This window comes from Bacillus rossius, assembly GCF_032445375.1.
Source record: "Bacillus rossius redtenbacheri isolate Brsri chromosome 4 unlocalized genomic scaffold, Brsri_v3 Brsri_v3_scf4_1, whole genome shotgun sequence".
Lineage (NCBI taxonomy): Eukaryota > Metazoa > Arthropoda > Insecta > Phasmatodea > Bacillidae > Bacillus > Bacillus rossius.
This window is the reverse complement of record NW_026962010.1, coordinates 17545141-17566999: the sequence shown is the minus strand read 5'-3', so window position 1 is coordinate 17566999 and position 21859 is coordinate 17545141. Positions and strand designations below refer to the sequence as shown.

At 36.6% G+C, this 21859-nt stretch overlaps 1 protein-coding gene across 5 annotated transcripts in view; it reads right to left on the bottom strand.

Moving 5' to 3' along the window:
- Positions 1-13804: 13804 nt before the first annotated feature.
- The window catches only part of LOC134541592 (arginine/serine-rich protein PNISR), a 66892-nt gene continuing 58837 nt past the window's right edge, over positions 13805-21859 (bottom strand). For 2 of the 5 annotated variants that reach the window (XM_063385131.1, XM_063385128.1), the window contains 3 exons: positions 17200-17300; positions 16459-16672; positions 13805-14988 (listed from right to left, as the gene is read on the bottom strand). In XM_063385131.1, the coding sequence (XP_063241201.1) occupies positions 14399-14988; positions 16459-16672; positions 17200-17300 (905 nt within the window). In that variant the 3' untranslated portion in view covers positions 13805-14398. The remainder of the gene's footprint in view (positions 14989-16458; positions 16673-17199; positions 17301-21859) is intronic. The other 3 variants (XM_063385129.1, XM_063385132.1, XM_063385133.1) reach the window with 3 other exon arrangements.

The following is a 21859-nucleotide window of genomic DNA, read 5'->3' as shown; positions in this document are numbered from 1 at the left end:
GTAAAATTTAGATTGTATTATGTTTAGTTTCATGAATTAACAGTATTTTGGTGCTACACTGTGTTCAAAAACTTCCCAATACACCCATTCCAACCGACTTCGTATTAAGACAAGTAGTTTTATGTCTTAACAGTTTGACTGAACACACACACTTGGCAACAATCAAAAGTGTCCAGTTAAACTTAAATTGACTATAGTAGTAACATTTTGATCACCAAAATTCATTTTATTTGAGAGAAAAAATTATTATTAAAAGTATTAAATATAATTAAAAATGGTTGGGAAGTAAAAAAAAAAAAGGCTTCATACAGTGAAATCTCCATCTGGAAAAATAAAAGTTTTGCTCCTAATGTTGTAGGGTTTTCAAAATATATATCTACATACTTCATGAAAGGTATTTTATAATAAGTTTCTTGGCTTGTGAGATCTAGCAGCATTGGGGGCGAAGGTTTTACAGACATTTGTCGACACCAGTCGCCATCAACATAGGAATGCTACCCTGATGATTGTGACTGCAGTCTAAACTGAAGCATTGGTGAAACCTTCACCCCTAGGAGCGGCTAAATCACAAGCCAAGAAACTTCACACAACTGCTACGAAAGCCTACAATCTTATTACTTTGTAAGGAGATTCCACTGTTATAAATTTACGTAGGTGGCTCAGTTATTTTCTAAGGAATGCAAAATGGAGAGATGGAAAGAGAGAGCGCGCGCGTACTGTACTGTTATCAAATGTCTGCCAGTGATCATTATTCTGACTGAAGTTCCCAGTGACCATGCTGTAGACGTGTGCCACCAGGAGATAAGCAGGGGGAATTGGGGTGAAGGGCCATGACCCTGAGCGAACTCGTCATTAACACACAGCAGCTCGTCCTAACTGGGCACAAGGTTGTGATACCACCACGCCAAAGACCAAGCCACCTTCCAACTTTTATGGATTTGCATGATTATTTTACAATTTTGAATTTCAATTGCTGAAAGCTGAACTCATGAGGTGTGTCATAAATACAAGGAAATATGGAAAATAATAAATTGACCGACTGGAATGACTTAGTTTACAAAGTTGTGCTTGGAGAATACCAGGGAATATTTAAATGTGACATATCAAGAACTGTTTTCTGTAAAAACATTTAATCTTAACTAATATGAGAGACTATATAAAACCACTGAATCACTAAAAAAAAAATCAGACAATTCTAAAAATATTAAAAATAAAATTGAATCTTAAATCATCTATGTACCTACATAGTAGAATCCCGCTGATGCGACCCCTCACGGTTTCCGGAAAAACTGACTTGTAAACGGAATGGTCGCAATAGAGAATTCGGACCAATTCCCCCCCCCCCCCCCCCCAAATATATCTAAATACATAAAAAATCGCCTTTGTTCGCATAGATTTCATATTCAAATAGTCTATGGTGTAAAAAATACAACTTTTTAAATTCATATTACACCTCGGACTCGCATACCCCGAACAATGGGTTCAAAACGTGGCGAAGGAATTTGTGTGGATCAGGTAGAAAACATTTGGCTATAAACGAAAGATATAAGAACAATGCTATCCTGAAAGCTGTGACATGTTTTTGGAGTAGATAATCACAGCGACAAACCGACAGGATGCGCTCCCGCCCTTGCCATCAGCGATGCTTATTTTGACAGCTCAAGCAATTATCTTTTCCACGTCCCTTCGCAGCGTAAAAAAAAGAAAGAAAAAAAACACGGAATGCAGATGGAAAAGTAACTATGCAGTATTCAATAAAATTCGAGGTATTAGTGATTTTTTAGCAGAAACTGATGTGTGACTAATAAACAAGTTGTATCATAATAACTTAAACTTATAAAGTATTTATTAACGGCGAAGGACAGCCGTATAAGCCCATAAAAATATTTATTTTACCGAGAATGGACTATACAACCTGGCTTTTGTCGCACGCGGTGGTAGGGGAGAAGGATGCTGGCCGGATGAGTTTCTTACGCTCTCGCAGCAGCTACCACAGTGGAGGGTAAGATAACATGACAGCTGAGACGGCTTTTCGTGCATAGTGGATGCGCCGAGCTCGGCTAGACTGCGCCGAGCTCGGCTAGACACTGCCGCGTTGACAGTCTAGAGGGGTGGTATCTATTTTTAGCCGTATTTTGTATGCCTGCCTGCTTACAGTACAGCTCTCGCCAAGATAAACGTGAACACATAGCGCCCAACAAAGTGTAACAGACTTGTTTTTCAGCCGATTTTACTCAAATTTTCGACTTTCTCTGCTCAAATTTTTCACGGTTTCTCAAAAAACGGCCGTATAAACGGAATGGACGCATTAGAGGGGGGTCGCATCGACGGGATTCTACTGTAATTACAAAAAAAAAATTCCACCTTCACATTTTACCACTCTCTTTAAGAACTGAACTGCATGCTTGCCTCAGAGGTGGATCCAAACGATCAATGACTTCTGAAGTAATGAACAAGTATTATACAAGATGCCCATAAAAGAATGTCTCAGTTTCAATGGTATATTATAATAGTTGTGCACCTTTAGTTGTATGGCACACATCCAACCTAAGGTCCAATTCTTCCCACACTTTGGTTAACAAGTCCGAAATAACGGAAGCAATAGCCTCTTCAATTCTGTATCCCAACTGTGGCAAATCATTAGGTATCAATCTTTTATAGAATCTCTAAAGGAAAAACTGCATGGCGTTATGTCAGGTTAACGGAGGCTAGAGAAAAAGAGCTCTGTCGTCTCGACCAGTACGACCAATCCAACAGTCAGGGACTTGGAAGTTTAACCACTCTCGTACAAGGAGATTCTAATGGGAAGGGATTCCATCCTGAAAACACAGATTCACTTTTAGCAAATTGCATAACAGAAAATACTTTACGCTCAGGAGTCGCCATTTTGCATAGGTGGCACTGCAAGCGAGAAAACAAAGCAGTACCGATGCATGCGCTTATCTAAAAACTGTTAGTGTTACTCTTTAATTGTGACCTTGAACCTGTGACATCTGTGTCAAGTCACATTTGGTGGCACTTGTTTTTGCGTACCGGTGCGGTGTTACTTACCGTTAACCGTGTGGCGGCGCGAGACATAAACACAGTTATGGTGTCTTGGCCGGTGTGGATCTAGGAGCGCGGGCGCGTTTCCGGTTGTCAGGATCTAGAGCGGCTCGTGCGCGCTTCAAGCTCTGATCGGCAGTTTTCGGTATGCGGTGTCTTTGTATGTCTTTTGTTTTCCTTTTTGGTGGGTTGAGGTTGGCACCTGTGGCACCCTGGGTTGTTGACGTGGTTCTCTGGGGAGTGTCTGCTACGAGCCATGGGCTGAGTGGGTTACAATTTTCGTGCCAACGGAGTGGCTACGTATTAAAATCCATGTTTTTAACTTTGTGTGGAAGTTTGGAAAACTTAAGTTACGGGAGGTTTTGCTCCATCGGTTACCTAATTTTCGATTGCAGCAGCGTTCTACGCAGTTATTACCAATGAGGATAAATATTTTCTTTTTTAGTAAAGTGGAAATTTTATCTTTCTGTCGTGTGAGCCTAGTCGCTAACGTCGTGGGTGTCGAATGCTGCCGTGCGTGCTGCTGATCCTCCTCCTCCAACCCGGTTGAGGCTTAGTGCGAGGAAGTGTAAATGCTTGGTTTTGGGGCTTCTACAAATTTGATTTGCTTCGTGCGATTATTTGATATCTCAGGAAGCAGATGGCAACAGACAAACTGTAAGTGTTGAACTTTACCTTTCGTCAAGATTACGGAATGTCCTACGTCAGACGGACCTTCTGTGATGCTGGGTAGACCTTGTGTGCTACGCCACGCCTGTATTTTCATCTTCGAGATATCGTTTGGATATAACTTTAATATTTTTCATGGAAATTTTTTTTGTTTTGGTTTAGACACAGCAGCAAGTAACTACGTCGTCAAGTCTCGTTATGAGTAGTTACAAATTTGGATAATTATAATTTTGCTATTTCCCAGCTTATTAATTATTGAGTAGTTTGTGGGGACATGGTTTACTTTTGGACTCGAAAAGGAAAAGATTTTGTTTTTCAATGAAGTGTATGGAAAGCTGTGCCAACTTATAAGTAATTTTGAGAAAACTTTTATAATAACATTGATGGAAATTGTTAATATTTTGTACCCTTCATGCGAGTTACGTGCACTGGGTAATATTATTAATAACATTTCATTGTAATTTTTCTGCATTTTTTATAATGTTATAATTTTTAATATAGGTATCTATATCAAATCAAATTAGAAAAGTTTCTAGTTAGGTGCTCAATAGGGTAAAACTTTATTTGGTACGTAATTTGTGAGGCAGAAATTTGGCTGCGAACTATTATAATAATTGTAATTATATTTTCTCTTTGCTGCCTGATGATCATGAACATTCAAACTGGACTAGAAGAGTTTGAGGCAACAAGTAAATAAGTTGCCACAAAAAGAATGAGTAAATTAACTGAAATGAGCAACAAATTTATTGTGGCAAAGGTGGTAAAGGTATAACTTAAATAGATATTTTGTACCTGTGCGTAGATTGTGTATTGCTTAGGTCTGTTGATTATTTAATATTTCTATATACAGTAAACTCTCGATTATCCGTGTTAATTGGGACCTTCCGATGCCCGGATAATTGAATGCCCATAAAAAAACCCGGATAATCCGTTTCACCACTTAAAAATGGTGTATTTACTGGCAAAAGAGTGTCTCTTCAGTAGAATTCTATGAGTACAAGCAAAGGCTTTGTATACCGTGTCCCAGCTTATTGGACCGTAAACAATACTGGCACTGTGTTGCCGCCATCCTTCTCCTGTCCATTGCTACGGGAGGGAGAGCGGCTACAGTCCCAACTCAGTATCTCCCTCAACGACCTAAACCAAACATACAAAGCATTGTCAACATCTGCGTGGGTAGATGTTTTCATGCTTTTACGTTTAGAAGGCCCTGCCACACTGTCTGATCTACTAGCAAACTGCAAAAGTTTTTCTTCACTTTTACTAATGTCTCGCACGGTTTGGATTCCAATTTCATATTCCTGTACTAATTTCGCGGCAGTTTCTCCTTTTTTTAACCTGTCCACAACGTCTAACTTCTCTGCTATTGTCAGCACTTTACGTTTCCTTTTACCAGACATGATTACAAAAACAAATGTGCCGGAGAACTTATGTAAATAACTGCGTGAAAAATGCCTCTTCCAGCCATCAGGAGTGTGAGAAGGTAAAAGAGGTAGAGGGACTTTTTTTTTAGCATGGCGGGGCGCTGTGAAAAGAACGCTTGAAAAGAAAATGAAATGGGGGTGGGGGGTGGGGGGGAGTTGAGCCGGAAGCAGCAGTCAAGGCATTCCTTTTAGGTTTAAAGTGTGACAAATTGACGGGTGAAGGGGCAGGGGAATGAGGGTCTGAAGGGTCAGGTAAATAGCTTTCTGATACAGCAGTAAAAAAAAAAAAAAAAAAAAAAAAGCGCAGTGCAGTCGCGGCAGCTACACCCCGTCATTTTTTTTATAACTTCATAAAAAAATCAGCACGGATAACCTGAAAACCGGATAATCCAGGCCCGGATTGTCATTTTTGTATTTAATATTTATAGTGAAGGTTTTGATTAGGGATGGGGCGAATCCTGATTTCCTCGAATCCGAATCCTAACTCAAATCCTCGACTGGAATTGCCGAATCTCGAACCCGAATCCGAATCTTTTAACAGATGATGTCCACATATCTAATGTAAGTGAGATGTATTCTGCTTGCACTAAAAGTCCCTTGACTTTATCACATGTAGTTTGGTACATTTCTGGTATAGCCTAAGTGTATATAAAGACAAAAAATTTTCTTGAGAAATTTCAGTTTTAGTACAGATTAGCGGTTAGGATTTTTTCTATAAATAAGCTAGAGGTCTGCGAGCCTAAGAATTTTACTTCGAGCCGAGCTCGAGCTTTTGTGGTACAGTTACACTTTTGGGAAATTATTTTTATCTTAAACTTAGTATAATGTTTGAATAAAGTATTAAAATGAAGTGGGCTTATTAATTTTGGGTAAGTATTGACAGTGTGTGTTTACATTTTGCACTGCTAGAAAAAAATAACATTTTTTTTCCATTGAATCTTACCTGTTTCCATTGGTTCATTAGTAACTGATATCATCCAACTAACATAACCAAGTATATGTTTGTGTAAATGTAACATATCTTTGGGAAAATTTCATCCTTGTCAATTTTTCTGGAGTCCTTACTGAGCTTCAACAAACTTAGCACCAAAAATCATGTTGTTTGAAAAGTACATTCACATTGTTTCAACATTTCCACTTTTCAGCACAATAATTCTGAGAGAGATTGTCACAGAGTATTAAATTCTGTTCTTTAATCTATCATGCAGAACAATAATTTGTTCTGCACGTTCAGGAGTTAAATTAGCTCTACGATTGGCGATAGTGTTTCCAGCAGAAGAGAAGCGTCTCTCGCTGGCAACCTGCTTGGCTGGAATGCTTTAGTAAAATTGCTTAACCCCAAAATTAGTGTCATAAATATCTGTAACTGGTCATTAAAGTTTAATCAATTGAAAGTAATAAAAATAAAAGCATTTTACTTCATTCAATTTACACTTGCAAAAAAACATACACACATAAACCTACATGGAAATTAAAGTCTTTTTCAATATCCTGAAATCTGAAATATGTTTACTCATGTCATTAAATGTACAGCTGTATTGAAGAAGCCGATTTTGCCAATATTTAGTTGAATCGGCATTTCTGCCGACTTCCGATACAGTACGCTTGTTAATTTTCGGCCGATATTACTGAAAAACGAAAGAGACTGACATAACCTAAAAATCCACGAGTACCATTTTCACTTTTCGTAGTAGTACTGCATTCTTTCACATCACATTATTTCTTAGCAAAATGTGCCAACCATACATATGAAAGTTTAACATCCTTTTTTTTTCCCAACAATGTTCTTTAATTTAATATGTCATAAATAAATAATACATTACTATCACGGTAAATATACATCTCGGTTGTTACGGTAAATATAGTGCAAATATGGTAGCCATCATGCTTCTGTAGTAATTATGGTATTCTACAAAGAATCTTTAGTTCTTATTATGGTAATTATCTTAACCCTACAGTGCATAATGTATCATGAGTGATACATGAAATAAAAAGCTTCGTTCATATTTATTTTGGCGTTTGTAAGTCGCACTGCATACTGTATCATCGGAGATACATACTGTTCATTCACGCAGTTGCGTGTTTCCACGCTAGATGGCAGCATGTATTCTACATCGAAACGGAACAGTAGAGACTCCCGATTTTGGATCAAAGTATGAAATCGCAATTTCGCCTGATGTGTTTGAAATAGTTAATAATAAATTTATGCTATAAAAAAATTATTTCATCATCGTATTATATTTAAGTTTTTTACTGTTACTTACATTTACACCGACAACAACTACATATTTTACATAAACACGAAAATGTGTTTGTATCTCAGGTGATACAACATGCAGTTATTTTAGATGGCACTACTGCGGCTAATATAGGTGATTGCTGTTATTGTTTTGACTTGTTAGAATATTGTTGGAGCTGTTTGAGTGGAAAAAATTATGAATTGTTTTAGTAATTATTTTATAGTTTACAAATAATATTAACTGTCAGATTAATTTTATGAAAAATAAGCAAATATGTCGATATATTATGTTGACAAAGGTAGTAAAAGGAAGATATCAAATGAAGAGTTTCAGCAGCTTATTACACAGTTTCCTTCGGACAGTGAGGACGATTTTGAAGACAGCAGTGACATTGATGAAGTGAATATAGGTGGAAGAGTTGTAGAAACTTTAAAAAAAGACCACGGTAATAATGCAAGTGTTTCAGAATTAGAAAATCGTAATTTGTGTAAAGTGAATTTGCCTTCGACTTCGTCTTGTTCTATCCATCATTTAACAGAAAGACCAGCTTCTGTTCCAACAACTCTGGCAGTGGGCACAACAGATTCTCTTACAGCAATGGTGAGTACTGATTTTCAAGATACTCTTGCAGTACTTGATGATGAAGTTTTGGACCTCAATTTGCCGGTTACATCTAATGCAGGACTTCCTAGTATGTTTAGCGACTGTAACCCAGAAAGTAGACCAAATCAGCCAGCATCAAGTGTGTCGACTGTAAAAAATGCAAGGCATTCTTCTAACGAGGCAAAAAGTAAAGGAAAAAAGAGGAAATCGTGTGAAAGTGATTAAAATAACTCGGTGTTACCCGGTTCGAGTCCAGACAACATCAGTGATTACAAAAGAATTGTGTGGAGACAAAAAGAATTGTCTTTATCTTTACAGCAAAAAGAGTTTACTGGGACCAGCTCCCTTCCATCCAATGTTACTGATCTTGAGACGCCATACGAATTTTTCAAGTACTTTTTCACTGATGAGCTTATTGGAAAGATAGTTTCAGAAACAAATTTGTATAGTGCTACAAAAGATGTCAACCGCCCAATAAACGTTTCAAAGGATGAAGTTTCTCGGTGGTTAGGCATTGTTATCCTAACTTCTGTCATCACATTACCTAACATTAGGATGTATTGGAATGACACAGTGGGAGTTCAGATTATAAAGGACACAATGACACTGAATGAATTTGAAAAAATTCGATCTAATCTACACTTCAACAGCAATGCAGCTCAAATCACTGATCGCCAATCAGCGGGTTATGACAGTTTACACAAAATAAGACCAATTGTTGATCACCTTGGGGAACGATTTCTGTCAGTTCCATTTGAGGAATGCTTGTCAGTAGATGAGCAAATATGTGCTACTAAGGCACGACATCACTTGAAGCAATATATGCCTGCCAAACCCCACAAGTGGGGGTACAAGTTGTTTTTCCTATGTGGTATGTCTGGTTATGGATATAAATTTGAAGTGTATACGGGGAACGAAAATGATGCTGCCAAAAGATTGCCGGAAGAGCCTGACCTTGGAGCTAGTAGTAATGTGGTTGTCCGCTTGTGTAGGGAGGTCCCACGTCATGTCAACCACAAAGTTTATTGTGACAATTATTTCACCTCCTTGCCACTTGTCACACACTTAGCCAAAGAAGGGATACAGAGTCTCGGTACCATCCGAAGAAACAGGGTGCCAAATTGCAAGTTGTCATCAGATGACCATATGAAGAAAGTTCCCAGAGGAACAACTGAGGAGTACGTTGGGAACATTGATGGTGTAGATGTGTCAAATGTAGGCTGGAAAGATAACAAAACTGTAGTTCTTTTGTCCACATTTGCAGGATCCCAGCCTGTACATACTGTTGAAAGGTATGACCGAAAATTGAAAAAAAATGTGAAAGTAAGTTGCCCTGACATCATTGTTCAGTATAACAAACATATGGGAGGGGTGGATCTACTCGACGGAATCTTGGGCCGATACAAAATCATCATGAGGTCAAAAAAGTGGTATTTTCGGTTGTTTTACCATTTGATTGACTTGTGTTTGATCAATGCATGGCTACTTCTTCGCAGAGTATTGGCAAGCAGAGGAGAAGACACAGGGTACATGAAACTGGCAGAATTTCGCATCCAAACAGCAGTCACATTATGTAAAATTGGAAAAGTCACCATGCCACAGAGGAGAGGAAGGCCCAGCATTGCACAATGCTATGAAATGAAGAAAAAGAAAGGTCCAACTACTGTGATCCCACCTACAAATATTCGGCATGACCAATATGGACATTTACCAGAGTGGACTCCCACAAGACAGCGATGCAAATTACCTACTTGCCACTCTCTAACTTTTGTAATTTGCACGAAATGTAAAGTTCATGTTTGCTTCTGCAAAGAAAGAAATTGCTTTCATAATTTTCATACAAACTAATGTTTATAAGGATTATTTGTTTCCACATTATTTGCCTGGTATTGCAATCATATTCATAAATTGCAGTGCTATTTGATTTATATTTTGCGTAGTAACAACACTCACATGACATTTTACAAGTCTGTTGTATTGTTGCAAACAGATTGTTTGACTATTCTGTACTAGTTATTTGTAATATGAGTCTTGTGTATAGCATTGTAGCCTAATTAGTGTGATGTTTTATTGTAATTTGTTTGATCAAAGTACATATCGTTCAAACATTGCAGTCATATTCACAGTGTGATGGGATTTTAAATTTTTCATATGTCAGTGACAACAATCATTTGACTTTAGAAAAATCAGTGGTATTGTTGGAAACAGACCTACAACTACACGTTTATGTGTGTTTGTAATATGTATTTGTTGTATGCTGTACTTGAAGTATGTAAAATAGTATGATTTTCTATTAAAATACATCTGACTGGTACATAGCCCTATTGTTCCTGCATTCACAGTCCAGGATTATTTATTTTTTTCGCATTGTTATCTCTCAGTGACAACGATCATTTGACTGTACAATGAGTTGAGCCAATGTGTGAAAGAGGTTTCTCAATTTATTGCCAATATCTTATTGCTCTATGTAGGCTGTAAGTATCTGTATGCATTGTACCATAAGATTTTTGGCTTAATGTGTCACTACTAGTGTTTATGCATAATGTATCATGTATGATACAAACCATTTTTTTATTAAAAAAAACTAAAGTTTGTAACCAATATTTTTTAAAATATTTTTCTGATGATAAATAAACATAAATTTACTTTAGAAAATTTTTTCAATTGAATTTAAAATGTCATGCACTGTAGGGTTAAAATATCTATTGGCTTTGTACTGTAGTTATGGTACATCATCCATATTTCTTCGTATATTGTTGTTCATTTGTCTTTTCTTCATATTTACGTTTTACGTGCGCCATAATTTGAGACAGAAAGTTTCAGAAAAAATTTTAACGGGCTTTATATCACACATTTAATGGCGTAAATGATGCGACCTCGGGCAATTTAAACGCTTTATACGGAAAAACCTACCATGCGGGACCTCGTAAGTGAGTTTTACTGTATTTTTTTTCCCGTAAATAGTAAAAAACCGAATCCTTTGACGAATCCTATATCAGACCCGCCGAATCTTCGAATCCCTAGGCTTCGGCGGATTCGGCGGATATTGGATTCGGTCGCCCCATCCCTAGTTTTGATGTTAACTAAGTCAGTAAGGGAACAGGGATATAGTTCATGTGCGACACCCATGGCGCACCAGGGAGGTATAGGTATATTTATTATTTTATTGTGTTATGTACTCTAGTCAAGAGGGGCGAAGCCTGCTGTACCCTGTTCTTAATAGTTTAATTTAATATGTATTGTTTGGCAAGTACTGCTCATGATTTTTCTATGTTTATATAACTTTTGCTTATTCACGAAGGATTGTTCCCTAACCAAAGAATATGTAAAATTAGAAGGATATTTGTTTTTAGGATGTTCTTGGAGAATTACATAACTAACTCACTATTTAGCTGTCAATTCATTGTATCCTGCCTTCAGCAACCTTTTGGTCAAAGCAGGTGAAGGGGTACAAACCAACACACTACAACATTACAGTTGATACTATTGACTTAAATTACCGTATTGGCCCGAATATAAGGCGACCTGCAGTTTCAGGAGGCCAAACAAATGTAAAAGTAATTTTTGGTAGAAATTAATGTGAAAATTCATTAGACATACATTTTGTGTTGATAAATCGTTTTTGAATTTATGTATAACAATTAATTTATATTTATCACATTACTTATTTAAAATAAGTTTGAATGGCCTACCCTAAAAGTCAAAAGAAAACAATTAGAAAATATTTACATTTTTAAGTATTACACTATAAATTTTTTCGTATGTTTACTCTAATGAAGCTGCATAATTGTCATCTTCAGAGCTGTTTATTTGTCTAGACCTCGTTCCCCGCCATTCCACTGATGTGTGATTGTTCATTTTTCACAGTTTACTGTATCTACGAATTTAAAATTTTTACAATGGCTATTAATCACTCTTAAAATACAGCAATTAACTTTCCGTTTGACTTAAGCTACGTATTACCACAGAACAAGGCGTATTACTATTTTGTAGTGTGTTAAACGTAAAAAAAGCAAACAAAGAATGCATCTTGCCGGAACAAAACAAGTGGCTAGCTGACATGATGAAGCATACGGCCAAGAATAACTTCGGTTACGTGACCGCGTATATTTGTCCATATTACTCTCTGACAGAGAGAGTCTGTTCTATGAATTTGAAAGAATAATCTATTATAATTATGAAAGGTTTTTACATAAATAAGGAGTGGATTATTAAAATAGCTTTTGAAGCAACGTACCAAATTCCTGTTAATATGGCGTCTTCGTGCGTGTTCGGCAATGTTCGTTTTACAACAAAGAAATATTGTGGAAAGACAGTTGGCAGCCGTGAATTTCCAAACATTACATCCGAAATGTTTGTAAACGTAAACAATCGTTCTGAAAATAACTGTGATATTTTAGTACAAATATTTCCGTTAAAAATCTGAAGATAAATTACCGTAAATATTAACACGCGGTTGTACACAAAGTACAAATATGAATTGTGAAATAAAAGGTTGCCATTTTGAGATGCTTCAACATTCACGTTTTTACTCAATAACAAATATTTTAATTTTCAACTTCAAACAATTGTGAATTACTGCAATATTAGGTGGATTTATCGTTTTTCTCCGTGTGAGGTAACAAAGTTTTAGTTAATATAAAAAATCGTGAACGTTTTGTTAAACAATGTTTCTACTGTAGCTTTCAGCTTGGAACTAATGTTTGCGGTTCTGGCGTCTTGGGTGCGAAAATAAGGCGACTTCCAATTTTTGCATCTCTCGTTTATGTAAAAATGGTCGCCTTATATTCGGACCAATACGGTATAACTGGGACATTCTACTATGGACATACTGTATTAGGTCCAGACTCCTGGCGCCCCTCCCAGAAGTCCATCCTGGATCCGCCGTTGGCTTGGCCTAGCTTAAAATGACTAACAGCATTTCACAGCAAAAAAATATCACCTGATTTTCGAAGAAAATGTTAGTAAATGGCTACAAGATATTTTCCCCCATGAATTTGAACCCAAAATATAATATGCATAATGAATGGCAAACAGGAAAGAAGATGTGGATAATTTCAGCAACTTTACACTAATTTTGGTATTTACAAACTTTTGTTACACACTATAAAATATAATATAGTAATATGTACCTAATTGTAACCATGTATAAACACAAACTGTTAGCTGAGCTACTGACATCAATTAACTGAGGCCAATGCACATATGTTTGCACCATTTACCAACAATTTTAACACAGCAGTGCTGGTAATCAATTTTCACAGTGGTTGTAGAATAAAACCGTCCTATGAAGTTTGCTGCTTAATAAACATGGATATTTTTACACATTACCAATGTATTGAAATTCCATTTAGTTGAACCATATTTCAGCAGGGTACACCAGTATCTAATACCTTGCCTTTAAACTGCAACATATTCAGAGGAACCATATCATAACCCATAACGTAAAGCATGACAGATACAGGATATGTGATACTTATAATTCTAAAAAAAGGTATAAAACACGCTCAACCTAGTCAATTCATTACACAACAGCAACGTTAAGTATTACCAGATATGCATACTCACTGCAAGTGACATAACATCACCTCAGCCGACTTGGTATGTAAAACAAGTTGCTAATTTAATTTAATCTCTTTAAACTTGCATAAAATTCATGTTGTATGTATACCATACACCAAAAATTATAGTACATAGTTGTCTTACAAATCTGAGTCAAAAAAGAAGGACCTTGCTTATTCTGTAGTCATAAGACAGATGATTAAGAAGATAGTTATTACCCAGGGTTCATATATTTTTGGATATATAAATAATTACAAAGCATTAATAGAATTGAAATTTAATAAACTTTACATAGGAATTGTAAAAAACCAATATTTACGTATTTACACAAGTAGTGGCATCCCTGCCTAGCCTGTTGCGTGTCCTGTAGCACACTTGCAGAGACCCACTAAAATAAACGGCTGAGCACCGAGCTCTTGTCACCCACACAGACAAAGTGGACACACGTTCACATTCTGCACCACACATACACTCAATGTTCCCCTCACTTCACAACAGTTTCTGTTTCGGCACTAATTTATTTCTCAGCATGACCACTGTTAACAAAAAATAAAAGGCTCACTTGCTTTACAGTCTTACCTCACAACATTTCATCTTCAACATAAAAATGCTTTGCAGGTTTATAACTAATATTCTGTGACGTACCCATTATCAATGATTGCAATGCTAGAAAATACAGTGAACAAAAACTGTGAAAGATGTAAAATTATAATAATTTAACCAAAAGTACAAAAAAATTAAAATAAATATTTAAAAAACAAAAGTACAGTTAATTGCTTTGGTCCATATGTTCTATCATAATGACAACATTGATTAAGGGAAGTAATTTTCGACACACATCTCAGGAATGATGGGTCACTCGTAGCGACTGTAGCGCGACCTGCGACCGCTCGAGCTGCTGGACGAGCGCTCGCGGCGACGGTGGTGGCTGCGACGGTGCCGACCGCTCTTCTCGCCGTGGCCAGAGTGGCCGTGTCTGTGCGACCGCCGGCTGTCGTCCTCCCTGCTGCGACTGTGGGACCCCCTGCGCTCGCGTTCGCGCCTCTCCCTGCCGCTCCTCTCGCGCTCCTTGGCCTCCCACTCCCTCTCTCGCGACCTGCGCGAGCGCCTCTGCTCCTCCTTCCCGCTCCGGCGCACGTCTCTTCTGCGCGAGCGCTGGAAGCTCTTCCGCGAGCTGCGGCGACTGCTCTCCGAGCTGGACGAGCTCTTCGACTCCGACGCCCCGTCCTCGCCGGTCGCCGCGTTGTTGTCGGAGCTGACGCTGTTTCGCGACTCCTCCGATTCTCTCTTGGACGACCTCACCTTTCGCCTCTCCCCCTTATCCTCCTCCGACGCCACCCCGTCGTCCTCCCGCGACGACTTCCGAGAGGCGGCGGGAGCTTCCTGCTCGCCGGAATACCGAGGTCTGGCGTCCGCCTCCTCCTCCGAGTCTGCAATTATTGTGCCTGCCACATTAACAAGTGTCTCATACTGCAGTACTTAACAGGAGAGAGAGAAAAAAAAAAACATTATTTAAACCTTCTAAAAAAAATTCAGTACTTACAACTTCAATAAAAGCACAATATTTTTAAAGCTACAACCATTTGTAGTTTGAAAAATGTACTTGAAAGATTGATTGATTACACTGGAATAACATGCAAGTATCTTTCTAGTGTTTAAAAATAATACTTCAACAACAAAAAACCTAAGTAAAATTTTAAAGAATTTGCAAAGATGATAAAGTTTCTGATAATGTTACTGGATGCCAACTGTAGTTAATTTTTCAAATACAGGACAGTTTATATCAAATGCAACAACAAAGTATGTATTTTGATACGGTACTTAATAAATCGTATTTTCTCAACCAAATAATTCATATAATCAAAAAAAATTCCTTTTTATCTAGTCATTCAGTTATAAATTTTTCAATTGCTATCGAAAGACCAATCTCAGTTTTATTACTTACAGACTCAACTAAATTAAAGTTTTTGAACAACTGCCCATTCCTATGGTCTTAGTATAAGTACAATCACATAACTAGTACAGTGAAACGCGTATTTTAGCTATACTTTTTCAAAGACGAAGGCTTATTGTTATAAATTAAATGTACACTACTTACTAAGTGCTACTGTACTAAAATATCTCAAAAATGCCTAACAATGTTTTAGTTTTTCTTAGCAAGCTGTATAATACCATGAGCTTCTGTATCTCTCAAAATGACATCTACAAATGGTACACAGTAAACACTTTTCAGTTCACTGATTTATAAATTAACTAATGGTTGTTAAATTATGTACGAATAGAAATACAAAAACTGACTCAATGAAATTGACGCTTAGCCATAATAAACTAATGCAGCTAACAGTTTTGCAGCAATGGCATTGTTAATAATTTAGAGACAGACAAATTTCAAAATAACGATGAATTCATTCTTATATACTATATATATTTTTCTACAAACATCAAATGTTAACGTTAAAACCCTTAAAAATGTAAAAATAAAAGTTTTCCTTTACTTTTAAGAAAGTTATCTATCAATAAAAGTTAAAATGAATTAATATTTGTTTGATCATACACGTACGGACAAATAATAATATGGTGATCATTAAGTTAACAACTACTATAATTTTTTTTAAATAATCTGCAGTGGGAATAAGTAACTTCTCTTCGTATAAACCACCACTAAAAAACTTCAACCAGTTTGCTGAACATGTGTTGTAGTCAAGGACTGCTTAAAATTGCTGCTGCTGCTAAGTTGCTGTTGAGCCAAACTGCGAAATGTATAACAAAATTAAAAACATGGACAGTTCAGGGAATAAGAGACGGCACTACACACCAAAACTAAAACCACATTACTCAAGTGACAAGTCTCACTGTGCACCATTTTGATGTTTACAGCGATTAACACAACAGGTTTACCAGAGTGGATCACTCACCGTGGTGTGCTGACGGTCGCTTTGTATCTGATTGGTTCTCTACCTGTGTCTCCCCTCTCTTCACCCGCTCGTCGTCGCTCTCCTCTTCCTGTGCGGCCGTGGCGGCCGCTCGCGAGCGCAACTCTTGCCGCTCTCGCTCTTCCTCCTGCGCCAAGTGGGTTTCTATGTCTCGCTCTATCTTGGAGAACTCCTGCTTGCGCCTCAGTATTTGGTCCTGCACACACGCCACACACACCTAGTACGTAGGGAAACAAACACACACACACACACACACACACACACACTGCAAACTACATGCTATAACTTCAGGAAACCCTGCTGGACTCCATGCTTTTCTACACAAACAAGTCAGTGCCATTTGTTTACTGGCTGCCACCACATTCAACTTCTGCCCGGACTGCATATCGTCGGCTTACTTCTAAAACCTCGCAAGTCCAGATTTTCACAGCTTTATATTCCGGATGTGTTTGGTGTATTTTTACATTTTTTCATAGTGCATATACTGATAAAACCTCGTAAGTCAACTCTACTTAGTCTCTTTTCTATTCACAAATTATAAAACCTCGTATGTTTGTCAGTCGTAACCGTGCTCCAAAAGCTCATAAGTTCTCCTGTAAAATTGACTGAAATGGAGTTACGAGGTTTTAGAAGTAAGCCGACAATATGGTTTAAGTATGTTATCAGTGGTTGCTTGTCCTGCAGGGTGTGTCCAACACGACACAGGCCGGGGCGGACGCTCACCTTGAGCTCCTGGTCCGAGTCCACAGCGTTGTCCCTGCGCGAGCCCGGCTCGTCGTCGCTGTCCTCAGACTCCTCCTCGCTGTCTCCGTATATCCCCAGACCTGAGCACGGGGAACGCTTCTGTCTAATCAAACAAGTCGGACCACGCCCACCGAGAAGAGGGCTCTGCTGACCAAGGCAAGTAGTCTTTGGCAAGGATCCAGCCTCTGTGTCGAGTGGCTCGGACTACTCCCCACAGGACTGGTGGGTTCTCCCGTTTCCCCAACCCCTGCACTCGGTCGCTGCTCCGTCTGATGACATCCACCTCGACCAAGTGTTCAATCATAATTCCATTCCATACCATTAACCTAAGTATGTATGGTGGCACAATCATATAAAACTGTGCTGATGTGGTACGAAGGGCAGGAAATGCAGATTTCACCAAGCATGAAAAACTATGTTCCTAAGTAATAATGATATTCCCCCCCCCCTCCCCCATTGTTAGACCTATAATTTCACAATCACGATAATATTGAAAAACGTGATTTTTGGTGCTTTTACATGAATCCTTACAAATATAGGCTCTCAATTTTACGAACTTAACCTTTTCATAACTATCACTGCAAATATATCTATGCCCTGCTTTGTGGACATTTTGTAATTCTTCCAATGTAACTTCAAGTCCTTCCGACCGCATTCAGCTACGGGCAGAGCTTAGCTTAGCTTGAAAAATACACGCTCTGCCTCTAAACTGCATCATAAATAATACTTTAGAATTTGTAGGCTTTGTCCGGGAAAGTCACCCCTCCCCCTTTACATTCTCACATCTCAGTTAACATTTCATTCTTTACTTTTACTTTTTATACGCTTGATATCTGAACAACGGCTTTTCTTCTGCACCGGCAAAACTCAATGTATGTTTATTCGTATCTCCCACTTAACTATTTTAAATGAAGCCATGCAAATCACTCATACTAACAAATGTAGCACCCAAAAAGCTCTTTTAACTACCGCCAAACAACAAAGAATCCATTGCTGAAGTGGTTCCTAACTTGTCTTTTGATGACTAAATTTAATATTGACTGTTAGAATTTTTGTGCACATTAAGTTTTAAATGCAATAAGATGAGAAATTTACGAAACACAATTTGTGAAGTTACTTATAAGCAAAAGGTTATGATTTTTTTTTAAGTATCTAGCATCTTGTAGCAAATAAAAAAACAAAAAAAAAAACACCACTTTTAAGAAAAAACAACTTCCCTTTTCTGTTCTCTAGCTAATGATTTCATCAGAAATATTCTGATTTTCTTAAAAATAACTAAAAATCTTTCCACCAATACCGTTCTACTGAAAAATTTTTACTAGCCACTAATCTAACATTTGTTTGGACCAGAAATGCCTTTGATTTATGTTTCTAAGCTTAATAGAGGTCAGCGAGTAATCTAAGTTAGTCTAAAAATCATGAATAATTTATTATTGAATTCAAAATTTCAAATTGAATGTTTTAAAAAAATTATTTGTTACCGATAGAAAGACCTATACATATAACCTATAACATGTAGGACTGAATCAAACAAAAAAATTATATAAAATTATTAAGATGCATGAGGTTAAGATGATTTACTGATAAATTTAGACTATTTTCTGCAACATTAACACTTAATTTTATGTGTATAATCATGACAGCAGAAAAACTTTCAAACTTAAAATTTACTTAAGAAAATATATTGCCAGGTTTTTTTTATTATCCTTTATTTTACAGTTCTCTATTAAAGTACCTTGTAAATTCCTCTCTTTATTTGAATGTATTTTGGATCATTTTGGACTCCTGAGAAGTGAAATATTGAATATTTGTGAATATTGCGATTATGAAATATTGATTCAAAATATGATTTGAATGGACAAAAAAAATTAAATTTTATTCACAGAAGCCTAAACTTAAGTCCTTAATATTAACTCCTGCACTGTAATGTCAAAATAAAATAATATCATAATGCAAGGCCAATCATTTCTACCGGTATGTGTCCATGACCTCAGATATTTTAAAACTATAATGGTTCCACAAAAAAAAAACTACACCTTTACATCAAGATTCTGCACCACACCAGAATCACTAGGGGATTTTCAATATTTTTGGGCTCAAACCTACTTGAAAATCCAAAACTTTGCTTACAAAAAGCAGCTTGCCTTAGACAGCTGATTAACTCTGGTACAGTCTCCTGACCATATCAGAACGACACTTGGACAAACTTTATTTTTACAATCTATTGTGTGAACAACAATTCAATAGCCATTTCAGTTAGACACCACTTCATTATGATGTTGTGTATGTCCTACAGAAGTATTTGTACAAAGAAACAAAAAAAAAGTTTTATTATCTTAAGTTCACTAAAGCTACTAAGCTTCAACACTGATAACTTGAAAGAGACTATTGAAAAATTCACTCTTTTTCATATTGAGCAGTGAGAGTTTGTCAGTTAAAATATGAATTAATTCTATATATTAATTCTTAACAAGTCACTCATTTTGAAACTGAATCATTTAACATGTTTTGCACTTAACCTTGACATAGCTTAAACATTTTGTGACAACATATCCCTAAATTTACTTAAAGACTTCAGGTGTAAAATACATTGAAGTGCTTTAGGAAAAAACAACCATAGTTCCAAAAATTCAATTCTGCATTTTTTGGTCAATCCTGTGGTGATCCCTTGTGGGCATGCATAGAACCAACTGTTCAAGCAAAAAAAACCTTAGTCCATACGATATGAGGCTCAGAAATATACTACGATCTGCAAAAATAACCATTATCCACATATTTTTCAGCCAAAATAATCACTGTCCTTAGTATTATTAAAAATTTTGATTCATGTCTGCTATCCTACAAATGTTGCCAATCCTTTACTTTACACTTACGCTGTTTACTTGTTGGTTTGCAAATGCTTATCTTGTATCAATAATCAATAAATAAAGAATATTCTTTTCAATTTTGTACACACTGATGAATTTGTTTTGCATATTAATGTTGATGAAAACATCAAAGGGGTGTAAGTAAGTGTTATTTGTGTTACAGAAGGGGAGTAAGTAAGCGTTATTTGTGTTACAGGATAAGTTTCACTTTATTTTTGAACAATAGTTGTTTTTGCCAAGAGCTCTTCCATTGCTCTTGTACAAGCACTTTTCACACACCTGTTATATTAAAAAAAAAAAATATAGTAAGAATGAAAACACATTTTTGATTAAAATGACTAAAACATACTCCACAATAGCTAAAGTGTTCAGAAAATATGGGGGAAAGAAAAAATCATGGGATAGTTTTTCAGTGCTTGCCTGTGATGTGTAAGCATCTGACCTCGGTAACGAGCCAATTCACGTGTTTTCACAATGCTAATGTTGCAAGTAAACGGACACAAAATTTAAGGTAATATTTTTAAAAATTATGCAGTGTGTGAAAAATAAACTAATAAATAAAATAGTCACATTTAAAATTCCAAAATTTCTGGATTTGAATCACACACATACTTTCTGTGCCCGCCGCTACAATTCGCTGCCTGAATTGTAAATGTTGCTTGCCACAATAAAACAACAGGAAATTTAGCCTCTTTGAAATTGTGTAGGAGAATGTGTATTATAATCATTGTAATGCCATTTTTCTAAGGTATTTTAAAACTTGTGATTAATTTTTGCTCTGACTATTTTAGTTTCCAAATTATATCCCAGGATAGTTTCACTATCGTGAAGTTTTATTTGGCACACTAATACGTTTGGTATGTATCTCAGTGCCTACGAAGGTGACTGACTATACGAGTTTATGTTGCTACACGTGGGTCCGCCATCTTTGTGTTACATTTCCATTCATAGACTTCTGTTCCAAATTCATCAAATTACTCCTACCAAATGCTATATACAAAGAGCTAAGATATTTACACATCAATAATACAGAAAGATGAAATTTAATTCTTCTCTATTAAGTTCAGACATCACAACAAATAATATAAAACTTTGCGACGGACACCTTACAGTCGTACAATCTGTAATGTTCAAGTGTTCACTGTATAAGACCACTCTATTAACAAGGAAGTGCAAGCTAACCACATACGGTATTCTTGATAGTACAAGAGACTTCTCTTTGTGGCAAACCATTTGCATCTCTACACAAAAATCATGATAAAAAAGTAGGTCTATTCATCACTTTAAGCTTCCATAAAGACGTAAATGATTTTTTGTCACATTACTACATAAGGAAAAAAAGCAATCAAACATACCTGCCAACTCTACTGTGAATACACAATACATTAAATATATTGAGACAAGGACTATTATCATGTAAATTCTACACCTAAAACAATTACACACAAGTAACTACTTACCACATACACCTCTATGGCTCTTTCCAAAATAATGAGAAATAATTTTTGACTGAAAATATGTATATTTTTTGCTGCTGAATTGAAACAGCCATTGTAATGTTCTAGCATGAAATAAAACATAACTGTCGAGCATTAAAATAAACATAAAAATTAACATTATATAAAGAACTATGGAAAAAAAAAAGAGTTTGATCTCATCCAATCAGTAATACCTCACTCAGAACCATCTCAATCTAATTTTAAGGTTTAAAAGTACTTTATCCATAAAAAAAAAAGTGTCATATATTTTATACCTGCAAGTTACATCTGTGC